The sequence below is a fragment of the Diadema antillarum genome, unplaced genomic scaffold (genome assembly GCF_040938485.1).
Source record: "Diadema antillarum isolate AM-2024a unplaced genomic scaffold, OU_Dant_1.0 seq00000845_RagTag, whole genome shotgun sequence".
Classification (NCBI taxonomy): Eukaryota; Metazoa; Echinodermata; class Echinoidea; order Diadematoida; family Diadematidae; genus Diadema; species Diadema antillarum.
In genome coordinates, this window is record NW_027271719.1 from 434865 (window position 1) to 448706 (window position 13842).

A 13842-nucleotide genomic window follows, 5' to 3' on the forward strand; every position below is an offset into this window, starting at 1 on the left:
TATATTATGAGCCAAAATGATGGAAAATTTTGTGTTGCAAACTACTTCCTCAGTTTTTGCCCAATTTCCATGAAACTTGGTACAGATGTGTGCCTTTGGTTGTAGATGTGCAAGATGCATTTTTCGACAGTACCCGAAAGTACGTTGCCATGGTAACGGCATAGTAATGGCAGAAGATCAAGGAAAGATCTTGCGGATTTAACTACTTCCTCAGTTTTTTGACCAAAGCTTATGAAATGTTGTTTTGACCAAGCTTATGAAATGTTGTTCGGCGGGGGTATAACCAGTCGCTGTAGCGACATTTCTAGTTTTTTGAGAAATGAAATAAACTAACTTGCAGTGCCATTACTAGAGAAAAAGTTTTTAGTGTCACATACAGCACATGTGTATAGTAATGTATGCATGTATTATGTGTTTGAACATGTGTGTGAAATTAACATGTCAGTTGCTTTTGGCCGGAGATTGTGAATTTGTGTTGATTATTAACAAAGGGCAAGAAAGAAGACACATTTCCAATGTAGGTTTGTATATGTGCATTTTCGCCCTAAAGAGGGAAATGGCAGCAATTAATCAGAGTACCCTCGAACAGTGAAATACACAGAACGTTGCATGCACATTATTATTCCTTGATGATTAATTACATACTGTACATGATAGTCAACAGCAGAAATGAGCCTACGTGTAAGGTAATACTGAACTTGACCTACATTAATATATTTGTTTTTGTTTTTTTGTCAATCATTTCTGTGAATGAGGAGAGGACAAACACAGGAATTCGGCTGCGGCAAATCCTATCAGCCTTTGTAATCTTACGTTCTTCATTCATTACACAATGAGGAAGTACTGTACATACATTGAAGTTATCTCATGTATGCATTCAGATAACTGCTTGGAGATAAGACATGATTGACTGATGTTCAGTGCTTTGTCAAAGCTGCATTAATGTGCTTGAACATCAGATTTAGCGCATTGTCTGGTCTTGACCAGAAAGGAGCGCTGATAAAATGATAGTATACAGCAACAGGATGAAGAATGTTGGCACTTTGCCATGGTTCAGATCTGGAGTAAATGCACGATGTAATAATGGATGGCGCATGTTGTGATGCCAGGCTATTCAGCTACATGTTAAACTGTGACTTAATGAGCTATTTTGGTTTGGTGCTTCGGAAACCATTGACGAGAGTTGTGTGTCATTATAGCAAGTCATTTCGAGAGGACGGTTGTTACACTTGTATGGCCAAAATGAAAGAGGTACATGTAGCTTGAGCTATGCTTTGATGTTTTGTCTCCCTTTATTATGAGCACATGACCGTTAGGAAATATCTTTTCCCTGTTTACCATATGATGCAATTCATAGGGTAAATATGCAATGTTTAAAAGTTACAGAATTAGTTTAACTGTAATACTTTTACTTCCATGTGATATTACCGATCAGTTTCTTGGTGGATGTTCTTGCAGTATTTGATGCTGTACAGTTGTATCTACAAAGTGTAAGTACTGTACCTGATATACAAGAATGTTTAGTGATACCTCCCTTCTGTATACAGTGCTCTATATTGTCATATTAGATAAGATAGGAATTACCAAATGTCACTCAAGTGTGGCTTTTTTTTTTTTTTAAGTAGCTCGAGCTCCTCTCCAAGTGCAGTGAAGTTTACCCATGTTGAATGTGTTTCATTTCAAACAATAATCAAAGTCTGTTTGTCACATCCCCCTAAATTTTTTCTCACTTTTTTCTCTGGCCAGATTTCTTCCCCAAGCTTGTGAATCAGTCCATCCGCCCCATCATGGCTGAAGCGCACGCGGCCGTCGCCTTCCAGTTCACGGTCACCCCCGAGGGCATCGACCTCAATGTCAACCATGAAGTCCTCAAGGCCATCTTCGAGAGCGGCAAGCGATCATGGGCCGAGAAGCTCAGGAGGTTTCAGGTGGGTGTGATGCCAGGCCTCCGGAGAGGAGAGGTTGTGTGCATGTGTGCGAATTTTCATCCCACACCAGAGTTCAGTCTAGTAGTGCTGACAACCGGTAAATTGAGCCAACCTTGTATATTCCACTTAAATAAATGTTTCGTTGATAAGCTAGAGTATGTGCTGCAGTTACAAGCAATGCAATGAATCAGAAGACATATGGTACAAAAGTCACACGTACGTACAAATTGTACCAGTGAGACAATCCTGTTTTTATGAAGGTACTTTGTTCTCAATATTCAATTATCTGTTGTACATTACACAACACTCAGTTTTTTTCAAAGTGCTGTCAAACTTCTGTAATAGGCATTGGGAAGATTGTATGATAGAATACTCTGTTTAATGATAAAGCGTAAAGCTCATGTTGAATGGTAAAAAGGATGGTGATTTAAAGAAGACACAAATTCCCTGTGAACACTGCCTGCCCTACTGAGATTGCAGAGAAAATATTGAAATAGCTTGCGAAAAGCAGCTCAGTTTTATTCATTTTTTCTTTCTCATTGTGGCCCTTTAATCCAAAGTCTTGTGTGACATTCTGTGATTATTATTCTCAATTGTGTCACATTAAAAATGTATCCTGGTCAGCACTGCCATGCTTTGCTCTAATGCTCTGCACCCTAAAATGCAAACATGTACAGGATTTAACACTTGTGTCCATTCTCAGAAGAGATCTCAACTTTTCCTTCATTTTAGAGTTCACATGAACAAAGTTAGTCAGCGCCTAGCTTTTGGCTGAAAAGGGCAACTCATATAGGAGTCTGCCTAGCTTCTCATAGTGTGCAGCAATGCATAAAATCTATTTTTTGGGGGAATTCCCCCGCTTTGTCCCATGTGTTCTTGCCTTCAGCAGCATCACCAAACTTGGGCATTTTTAGGCGTGTCATGCCGCTGGGCAAATACAGCACCAGTGAAGTTTCTTTTTTATACCAGGAAGCTCTCTTATTTTCTGTTCTTTTTTTTTTCTTTTTTTTTTCCTGCCATTTGAAAGAAATGATGATTCACACAATGTACTTTTTTTTATATGTGACTTTGCATCACAAAATTAAAAAAGTTGCACCCCCCCCCCCCCCCCTGGTTTACATGAGAACTCAAATTAGGTGAATTTGGTCAACCTAGTGAATTTTTTTTTTTCTAATATTTTCTGAAAGAACAATTCTTCTCTACATCATTCTATAGGATGAGATCATAGAATGAATGGGAAATTATATTTTTTTTGCAGTTTTTCTTGAACACTTTGTGTAGAATGATATCGTGATTAGGTTTTGTTACAGGCCCCTTTTCATTTTTAAAAAAACCCTTTACATTCTCTTCACTTTCAACTATCATAGTAACTTTTGAAAGGATGATGCTACTGCACTGAAAGTTGGTATTAATCATGAATAGAGTGTGCTTACAGTGTGTGACATGCAATTTCAACCGAATAGTCCCTCTATTGTGGCTGTTATGGAGTTTTACTTCCTGTTTTTTTTTTTCTTTTTCCCATTCATTGCACTGAACACAGCTTGGTGAGAGAAAAAGTACATGTACAAATATTGCACTTGAATAAACCCTAAACTTGAGAGCCTCTTTTCTTATAGTAAACATCTTTTCCAGAGTAGGTGCTTTCTGTCTATTATAATTTTAAAGCTTCAAGTCAGTTCTTTCAGTTTTACCCTTAATTTAAAATCCATGTCTGGCAACGTTTTGGTGGTTTTGTGATGCAGGGTCACATACATAGTTTATTAATCTTTTGAGCAGCAGTGAACCAATTTGTTTGGATTTCTTGGGAAGTCCCCTCAAACGATAATGTTCTGACCATTGTTAATGAAGGCTATTAGCGCTTTTTAAAGTACACTATTGTATGTGAAGCCAGATAAATGTGGAGCGTAATTGTAAATAAAAAAAGCTTTCGAAATGGCAATTTTGCGCTCTTTACTCATACTAGTTGTATTTGTTGATACTGTATGCGTACAGGATTTTAGTTGTTCAAGTAAAACATTTGTTATGGTTTAATAGTAATCAAACAAATCTTTTTGTTCTTCTGTTTTGGCTCTGCTTTGCTTTGCTAAAAAATTACCATTGTACCTTGGAGATACTGTACTGTAGGTTTTAATTGGTGATGTTGGTCAGAAAGTCAAAATCAATACACATTCTTCCCACAGATGCATATGGTGACCACCACTTACCCTGCAAGCCCGGCTAGCTGGCTAGCTGTTTTAGTCGCCGTCATGGCATGCACACTGGCCCGCATGGACCCATCGTTGGGAATGATTGATACTGTTAGAGACCGTCTCCTCCCAGTGTAAGTATACAAAGACGGCCACAAGCACCTCTTTCAGACTTTCTGAAAATCTGAGAGGACTTAAAACACGAGTCTATGTTTAAGCAGTGGAGGATTAACACTTGTTGATTACGGTAACACACGATTAACACTTGATTTTGATACAGGGGTTGAAAACCAAGAAGTGCAGCTGTATGTGTAGTAGGTTAAACACAAAACATTGTGTGAATAAGTGTGAGAAAGGCCTCAAAATTACACACAGTAGTCAATTGAATTGAATTGATGTGACAGAAACAACAAAATTGTCATCAACAGCTGATGTTCTAATGTTCTGCACAATTGTGCCTCTCCCATCTCTGTACAGGTGACTCCAATTATTTGCAAGGTTTTCAGGACAGGCAGTATTCTTCCTTTATATTGAAATTTTGTTATAGCCAAACAATAAAATATACAAAGATATATCTAGATAATAGTTTTGGGACATGAATTTTTACTCCCTTTTAACAGGAGTTTCACTGTAATCATACAGTGAAACTCCTGTTAATCATACAGGGAGTTCTCTGCATTTACTCTCTCCTCTATCACTTGTTCCGTCGATCCTAGGAGCCTCCTCGGCGGATTCACCACCCGCTACCTGGCCGTCCTGATCTTCGTCACGCTCCTGTGGCTGGCCATCATCTACGCGCTGCGGTACACGCTGAAGCTGCTGCTCTCCTACCGCGGATTCATGTACGAGGAGCACGGCAAGATGAGGTTAAGGACGAAGCTTTGGCTGGTGAGTCTTTGTTCTGAATGTCCCCATCCCCTATATGGCAGTAGCAGAAGTACTAATAGTAGTAGTAATAGTAGTAGTAGTAGTAGTAGTAGTAGTAGTAGTAGTAGTAGTAGTAGTAGTAGTAGTAGTAGTAGTAATAGTAGTAGTAGTGGTACTTAGTAGTAGTAGTACATGTGTTCATAGTAGTAGTAGCAGCAGCAGCAGTAGTAATAGTAGTAGTAGTAGTAGAAGTAGTGGTTGTAGAAGTAGCAGTAGTAGTAGTACATGTATTCGTAGTATGTAGCAGCAGCAGTAGTAATAGTAGTAGTAGTAGTAGTAGAAGTAGTGGTTGTAGAAGTAGCAGTAGTAGTAGTAGTAGTACATGAAGCAGCACCACTGAGCAGCAGTAGGTGCTGTAGTGCCACAAGTTGCTATAAATGGTAGATGATGTGTTGGGCATGATGGTTGTTGTAGTAAGTTGAAGTGGAAGTAGTAGTATTTGTTGTAGTGGTGGTATTAGTTGTAGTAACTCTCATTGTAGTTTCGTATAATTTGTGGTTGTTGGTAGTCGAACAGTACTCCCTGTCCGTGATGTGAGTATATTCTGTTCAACCCATCAAATCCAGAGATATTTGCTGCAGATATCATCATCTTGTCATTAGTGGATTGGCAAGTCTGAATTTGCTGCATGTCTTGTAATGGCGAGAGATTATTTAGAATAGAGCTGGTTATATTCATTGAGTCTCCACAAAATTTAGGAAAAAAAATCACACAAATGTGCTTTGTTTACAAGGGAAGAGGACAGGAAATTATTCTTACAATGTGTGCATATATGTAGCCATTTTATAGATTGATTACATGTGTAAATGTTTTGATATTTGAGAGGCTTTTGAAACTTCTGCATTCGAACAAGGATATCCCGACAAACCACTGAAATGTGGTTTCCTGGACTTGACACGCTGAAGCGGTGTGAACTTCAATGTTGTGTCGTAGACCAGGTGAGGAAATGATAGGAAAGAAAGAGCGTCACTGAAACCGGTTGATCTGGTAAAGTAATCAAAGGGTTAAAAAGGGTCTTGCTGCGATTGATAGATCAGGTAAAGCAATCAAATGAACGGGAAGAGTAATGATACTAACAAGGGAAGCGAGACAGCTAATCATTGTCACTCTGATTCATTTATCTCCCCCCCCCCCCCCCCCCACCAGATGCTACTGAGGGTATTCTGTGCTAGGCACCCAAGCCTCTACAGCTACCAGGCATCTCTGCCCAACCTGCCCCTACCAAAGCTGGAGGATACCATGAGAAGGGTGAGTGAGTGTGTCCAGCATCAAGATGACCTTGGTTGACGGTGAACTGGTCACCAGAATTGACAAAGTTGAAATGTGATGTACAAGAAATGATTGTGTGTATGTAGGTTATATTAAAGAATTAGAAAATTAACCAGACAAATCTCTTCCATAAAGCGATGCACACTCAACAAACTAGTGATACTCCCCTTGGTTTTTAATTACATGGTTTCAACAACTAAAAAACAAAAAAATCATGCCATTCTGTCAGAGTAACATGTCTTTTCTGTAAAGGGCGGTGATTTGGCTCAGTCAGTAGCACGTCTGCCTCCCAATCCAAATGACCCAGGCTTGAGTCCCGAGTCTAGCTGAGCCATGTTGTGAGAAATCACACCGTCCTCTTTTGGGAGAGGCAAAAACACTTTGTCCCTCTGATAGGACATTAGATGGAGGTCCATTTGTGAGTTTACTCACGACTCACACGTGTAAAAGAACCCACTTCATTCATTCATCACAAAGAGCAAGGTGCCTGCCCAGTAAAGTGGTCCATCTACCTACCAGAACAAGGAAAATGGGCGAATGATGCCAAGCCTTCATGGTTTGCCTCCGGTGACTAGCAATAGTCAGCAAATGGTATCAACAGGGCACATTGTGCCATATGAAAAGAAGATGTTATCTCTATATGTTTACAGGAAATTGTTGATGAAAGTTGAACATTCTATATTTGACAAACTAATTCTTAGCCAGGATTTGTATCAGGAGAACAATTTGTCATGGTATGGTATTTGCAATGTCATCCTACCATGGTAGAAGCACACATGCTTTGTTACTGTGATTTGTAATCTTTGGGTATCACGTGGTTCGTAGTACTAGATACATTTTATCTCAGCACAAATATTTGCTATTGTCTAGTCCAAGCTGGACAAAGAAGTCATGCTTCTCTGTTGTTGTTGTTTTTTTCCTTCAGTACTTGAGGTCGGTAAAGGGCTACCTTCCGCCAGAAAAGTATGCCGACATGGAGAGACTCGCAAAGGAGTTTGAGAGCACCATCGGTCACCGCCTGCAGCGCTACCTCCAGCTCAAGTGGCTGTGGTCGACCAACTACGTCAGCGACTGGTGGGAAGAGTATGTCTACCTGCGAGGGCGCTCTCCCATCATGGTCAACAGCAACTACTATGGCATGGTGAGGACATTTTGCTCAGTTCCGACTGGACGTGTGTTGTTTTAGAGGGAATTTCTATTCAGATCTTTAGAGGATAGATGTGTGATAAATGCAGTCATCTACATCATTGAATGAGTATTTTTGTAATCTTTTGAGTATAAGAGTCAATAATATTTTATTGTTTACAGGCCTTCAAGAAACATTATCTCATGCCATACTGGGTTCATCAGTGCATTAAACAACAACTCATTAGAGCGTGTGCAGACATTTTAATACACTTGTAGCACATTCTCATTTTTCAAAATTGTGGAACCTTTGTCACTGTATTTCCAACTCTGTCCATCTGATTCACTGAAGTGGCACAATATTTTTGAGATTCAAAGGCTTATGAAGAATGTCCATATTCTTAACCCTGAAATTGTTGGGGGGGGGGGGGGGGGGAGTCTGCCTCCCCCTGGATTTAGCATAGCCAAAAAAGCCCGGCCTGATTAGGTTTAAAATGCAGCCATGTGTCTCTTGCAAAATGCCAGCAAGCACATCACATCTAGATGATGCTTTACGACTCAATGCATGTGAACACCAGCCATCCCCTCTTCCTCTTTCTCTTCCCAGGATGGCATTGCCCTCAAGCCAACCTTCTACCAGGCAGCCCGCGCAGCCAATGTGACGGTGGCGCTGCTCAAGTTCCGCAAGAAGATTGACCACGAGTTGATCAAGCCCATCATGGTGCAGAGAGCCGTGCCGCTGTGCTCCCAGCAGTACGAGAGAGTCTTCAACACCACCCGCATCCCTGGACTGGAAACCGACAAGTGGGTGTAGTCGGGTTAATTACCCCATCCTTCTTCCCCCTCACTAACTATTACATGCTTTGCCTCAGACACCATGGCAGTAAACTTCATCTATTGTGATATGTAGCAGTACTATTGATATTCTAGCATTCCTGTCATTTCATTATTAATGACAACATGCCAAATGAATAACTTTGCATACCAGACTCAGATCTAACTATCACAAAAATGTCTCTGAACACCCAAAAGTGCTCACTGCCATTTAAAAGTGTAATTTGTCTTGCCACCGTCTGTTCCCAGTTGGGTTGACAGAATAAACTTTTTAACAAAATCAGTATTATTGCCCTGGTGATTTTTTTTTTTCAGACACAAGATTTCTACAGATACTTCAAACTGGAAAATAATGGACTCATCATGCTTTGTTTGTTATATTAACCATATGGCACTGACTTATAGTTTATTACCTGGAAAATACTGCATGCTTAACACATCTGTTAGTAACAATCATATCTTGCTGAAGAGATATTAATTGAGACTCCAAAGTGGTGATATAATTCACTTGTACAACAAGTGTCTGATTTGGGAATTCTTGAATAAAGGAAAACCAGTCAAAGCAACTTGATGTGGAAAGCTGATTTTCTGCACAAATGTTTCACTTGCCAATTTGAGATATTTTGACAGTGCTATTAAACTTCTTTTCTTCTTTGTGTGTGGGGTGTGAGAGGTTAAAGGGATGGCATGGTTTTGGTTGAGATGGGGATTCAGGCTTTACATTTTTGTGAGATAATTAGATACCACTTTTATGAAATATTAACAAGCATACCATTCTAAGAGGAGTTGAATGTTTATTTGATGGGTTAGTTTTGAAATGGCTGAAATATAAAAACAAAGTAAAACAAAGTGATCCTAGTAAAAGGGGGTCCCACCTTTTTTTAGGACCTCTTTGTTTTAGGATATCTCAGCCATTTCAAAACTGATTTTCATCAAATAAACTCGTGATTCCTCTTAGAATGGTATGCTCTGTAATATTTCATAAAAGCGGTTCCTAATCATCTCACAAACAGTTAAAACCTAAATCCCCATCTAAACCAAAACTAACCCTCTCTTGAAAGATATACAATTATGTAAAATTTGACTCAACTCTGACGGAGCATTATAGTGATATGCCAATGTGTTCTGTTTGGTTCTAGACTGGTTCACCATGCAACAAGCAACCACATCGTGGCCATGTCTAGAGGGCGCTTTTACAAGATCATCATCCAATCCAATGGCAGCATGATTCAGCCATGTGAACTTGAAAAGTAAGTGTCGACTTCCAGGGGACTTTCAGCTGCAACAGTTTTCACTGTTTACAGTTCTACTCTGCTCCCTTTTCTCTACCACTTTTTTGAAATTATTTTTGTTTTGTTTTGTTTTGTTTTGAAATTAAGTCTGCTTCTTGATTTGATTTGTAATCTCATGTGGATTTGCTTTGTTATTCGCCCCTCTCAAGCTAACTTTCATTACTTTTCAGGGATATCTGAGCCCATAGATGGACTGACATATAATAGCTATTCATTGCCAATCAATTATCAGCATGTGACAATAACATTGAAAAGAAGCCACTCAGTTGATGGTTTTCGCTTGTTGTCGTCTTCTAGTATTATCTGATTTTTCAACTTTCCTCCAAAAGGCAATACCAGCAGATCCTGGATGACACATCAGAAGCCACCAAAGAGAAGAGACTTGCCTCGCTGACAGCTGGAGAAAGGTAGAGTTAATGATGATGATGATGATGATGATGATGATGATGATGATGATGATGATGATGACAATGATGATGATGACGATGATAACTATGATGATGATGATGATGATGGTGGTGGTGGGGGTTGTTGGGTTGTTGGGTGATGATGATGGTGACGATGATGATACAGTGTATTGGTGATGGTGCTTGATGATTGTGATGACGGTGGTGATTGTGATTATGATGCTGACGATGGCGATGATAGTGATAGTGATGGTGATGATTGTGATGGTGGTGGTGGTGGTGGTGATGGTGGTGTTGGGGGGATGGTGTTGGTGATGGTTAAGATGATAGTAATGATGGCTGTGATTATGATGATGCTAGTAATAAACTTGGAGTAATAGATAGTGATGATTATTATGATGATTGTGGTATTATTGCTGGTAGTGTTAGGTTATGAAAAAAGTAATGATTGCTGTAGAAGACATGATCTTGATAGAAGAAATTGTTGATGTGAGTTGATATGAGAATGATTAAGGAATAGCTATTGTCATTGTGCCAACTGTGTTGCAGATAAAACATTTTTCCTGTCAACCTGTGAACTGTTCTCTGTCTCTCTTATAGTTGACAAATCATCAGCGAATACTCTATATTTCTTTAAAATCCTCTCTTGTTTTTGTTTGTGGCACAGATGTGGCATTGTGTGTCCACTGTTTTTATTTTGACATCCATTCTTTGATTTCCCCCACCCCACCCCTTTGCTGAGTAATTTGAAATGAATCAGTGGAAATGACTGATAACTGTGACATACTGTAAAAGTGGAAATTTTCGCGGTGTTGAAATTTTCGCGTATTTCGCGCAACAAGAAGCTAGCGTGAAAATAAAAGCACGCGAATATTTTGGGATGCCATATGTTCCAGTACTTGATGTCTTGATTCCGCGGAATTAAAAACATGCGAAAGTCTTCTGACACGGCCAAGCGCGAAAAATTAGTCGCGCGAAAATATCAACTTTTACAGTAGGTAGATGATTAAGAAAAAGAGTTGATTACCAGCAATTTCACTGATCATGATTACATTATAACATTTGCTTTGCGCAGAATTCCATGGGCTGCAGCACGCCAGCGCTTCTTCACAACGGGCATCAATAAGACATCCCTTGCTGCCATAGAAACAGCCGCCTTTGTTGTCGTCCTGGATGAAGAGGAACATGAATATGACATCGTAAGTGATCAGAGGCGAGGCATCTCTTCCTCTCATTCTTTGGTTCCTCTTATATATCTTTTTATTATTACTCCATTGCAATATCTTGTCATATGCCTCTTGTTTCCGTACGATCTCTCAAGACCACGCGGACAGACGGCAAGCTTCTCGCTCAAATGAAATTCTCAAAACGTAGCTCTTTGGTGCGCTTTGGGCAGAGGGGATTTAACCTCTTTTTCCTACATTGCTGACTAGGACTGGGCATTCATTTCCTATTCTTGACTGGTATCCCAAGAGCTGTACACATTAACCCGTTGAGGACGGGCTGATATTGCTGCAACATGCATTTCCCATAGACACCTGCCCAAGTATACTTGGGACTCGTCTTCAGTGGGTTTAACAAATAGATAAACAATTGCTATGGGGAAGCTTGTCCACACAGTGACAAAATCTGTCTAATTTTAACACTGATATTGTTGACCTTGCCCCCCCCCCCCCCCCCCACTCCTGGTGGACTGCTAGGGCTTTGAAGTAACTACACTGTATGCCACGTACTGTCTATTTGGTAACATCAGGGAATGTTAACATGCTGACAAATTTGCCAATGATCACGATTGAAGCACCACCACAAGTGTGCATAAATCCTCTGGGTATGAAGATTGCCAGCTGGTATACTGACCACGTAGTACGTACCCTGCAAAGCATATCACTGAAAAGGAAACAACAATCTACTCGCGTGAATCATAAATCCATGATGTTAACTTGCCACTTTATCAAATAAGTTGAGCTTGGGAGCATAGCACATAAAAAGTTAAATGTACAGTGCATTCCCAAACATATTTTCTATAGAGATAGAAATGGCACAGATAAGTGTAGTCAGTTTTTTTTTTCAGTTTCAGTTTCCTATATTTGGAGGCACACATCAGATGAGAAAATATGAGCAAGACATATGAAAATGGCTAGGGAAATCACGTCCACCTACCCCATTTCCTTCCCCAGACTTCCCTTCTGGTGATGTACATGTATCTTCGGGGGGGGGGGAGACCAAAACAAGGCAAAACAAAACAAAATACAACAGTGAAAACATTTATTCATATACACAGCTCTCAGAGTAGATGTGGAAGTATGTGTCCACCTGATGACCACAAGAGAAATGTATGTCCAGTCCTTGGTCAGTATGTAGTGTTTATCACTTGCCATGAAAGCATACTTTTGGTACTACCAAGCACCTCTTACATGAAATGTTTGTTTGTTTGTGTTTTTCAGAGTCATTAGCTTTGTGGTCTATGTTACAATCATAACTCAGTGTGCAGTATTCCCTTTCTTTCTGTTCTTCTTTGTTTTTGTTTTTGTGTGTTGTATACATGGCATGTATGTGTGTCACTTCTTATATTTTATTTTGATTTCTCTGTTTTCTTTAAACAATGAAATCTCTCACTTGATAGTTGGGGGAGATTTACTGGTGTATCAAACTTGATTTGTTTCACAATCACTTGAAGTGTTGTGTCTGTTGGATCAGACCTGCATTACACATTGCATTGGTGTATGTGGTCAAAGTGAAATGTCCTGTAGGTATGCCTTGGTAGCTTATTTTTTATTTTCTTCTTCTTTTTTTTAAATTGTAGACTGGTTTACTAATGTATTCAAATTAATGGATATGTCTCGCTGAGGACCTTGTAACAAATTATTCTATGCACTTTTGTATTCTTTATGCACTTTAATACTTGAAATTCGGTTTCCATGCCTCAGTCATTGCTATGTTTTGGCAAGGCTTGAACAAGATTTTGTATATGTTAAGAACTGTCCTTCCCATTAAAGATGTTTAAGCATCAAGCTTGAATATTTTAGTAAACCAGTCTATCATTTAGCCACAAATGAAAACACAATAAGCTTCTGTTTTTTTAATCAGTTTTGCTTTTGTTGACTATGTGTTCCTCATATGCTGTACATATAGAATGGTGAGTATAATTAAGTACATCATAACCGTAATCATCAAGTTATTCTTTCCCACAGTGTGCATTTGGAAAATAATCATCGGCATCAAGTAAAAACTAATTTTCTGCAGAATATTCTCATTCACCGAGTTTCTAGAGAAGAGTGAGCATGCTCAAATTGATAAAGATTCAGTGCTCCCTCAGATTGTCACAGAAACCAAGATTTTAAGGCCTAGTAGAGATATAGTTGTACCGCTTTGCATTCCATTCCATATCAAAGCGGTGAATCTCTGAAGGCAAAATGTTTTATATAATCATACTTCCATGTCCGCTTTGTTTTCAGGGGTTTACGCTCAATTAACCCACATAATTTCTCACGTGGTAATCACTCTCAATCTAATCTTCTCTCTTCACCGTGCCTTGACTCATCTTCTACTCATCCTCCCCACTCATTTTGATATGGCTCCCTCTGTGGTCATTCGTTGACTCTGAAGGAGCCGCTGCGAGAGTTCCTCAAGCATCAGAAGGTACCCGCATGGTACAAGGGAGACCCGTTTGCAACAAAGGTAAAGTTGTCGTCAATGATATGCCTCGTGTGTGTTTTTTCCTCAAAATGGGCACGTTCTTGACGTTCGTAACATTACGGCGTCATTGGCATGTCATACATTGTGTGTGTTGTTGTTTCTACGTCGTACGTATACAATGATTTGAAGGAGGGAGTTACGGTTGAAGCCTGTCGGAATGGCATACATGAGTCTCGGT

General features: G+C 39.6%; 1 protein-coding gene across 1 annotated transcript in view; it reads left to right on the forward strand.

Moving 5' to 3' along the window:
- LOC139740231 (carnitine O-palmitoyltransferase 1, liver isoform-like) overlaps positions 1-13842 on the forward strand; it is a 50852-nt gene that overhangs the window by 21615 nt on the left and 15395 nt on the right. The window contains exons 2-11 of the mRNA XM_071650815.1: positions 1747-1928; positions 4109-4248; positions 4831-5002; positions 6188-6289; positions 7236-7451; positions 8043-8239; positions 9409-9519; positions 9891-9968; positions 11044-11167; positions 13575-13646. Coding sequence (XP_071506916.1) covers positions 1788-1928; positions 4109-4248; positions 4831-5002; positions 6188-6289; positions 7236-7451; positions 8043-8239; positions 9409-9519; positions 9891-9968; positions 11044-11167; positions 13575-13646 — 1353 coding nt within the window. The 5' untranslated portion in view covers positions 1747-1787. The remainder of the gene's footprint in view (positions 1-1746; positions 1929-4108; positions 4249-4830; positions 5003-6187; positions 6290-7235; positions 7452-8042; positions 8240-9408; positions 9520-9890; positions 9969-11043; positions 11168-13574; positions 13647-13842) is intronic.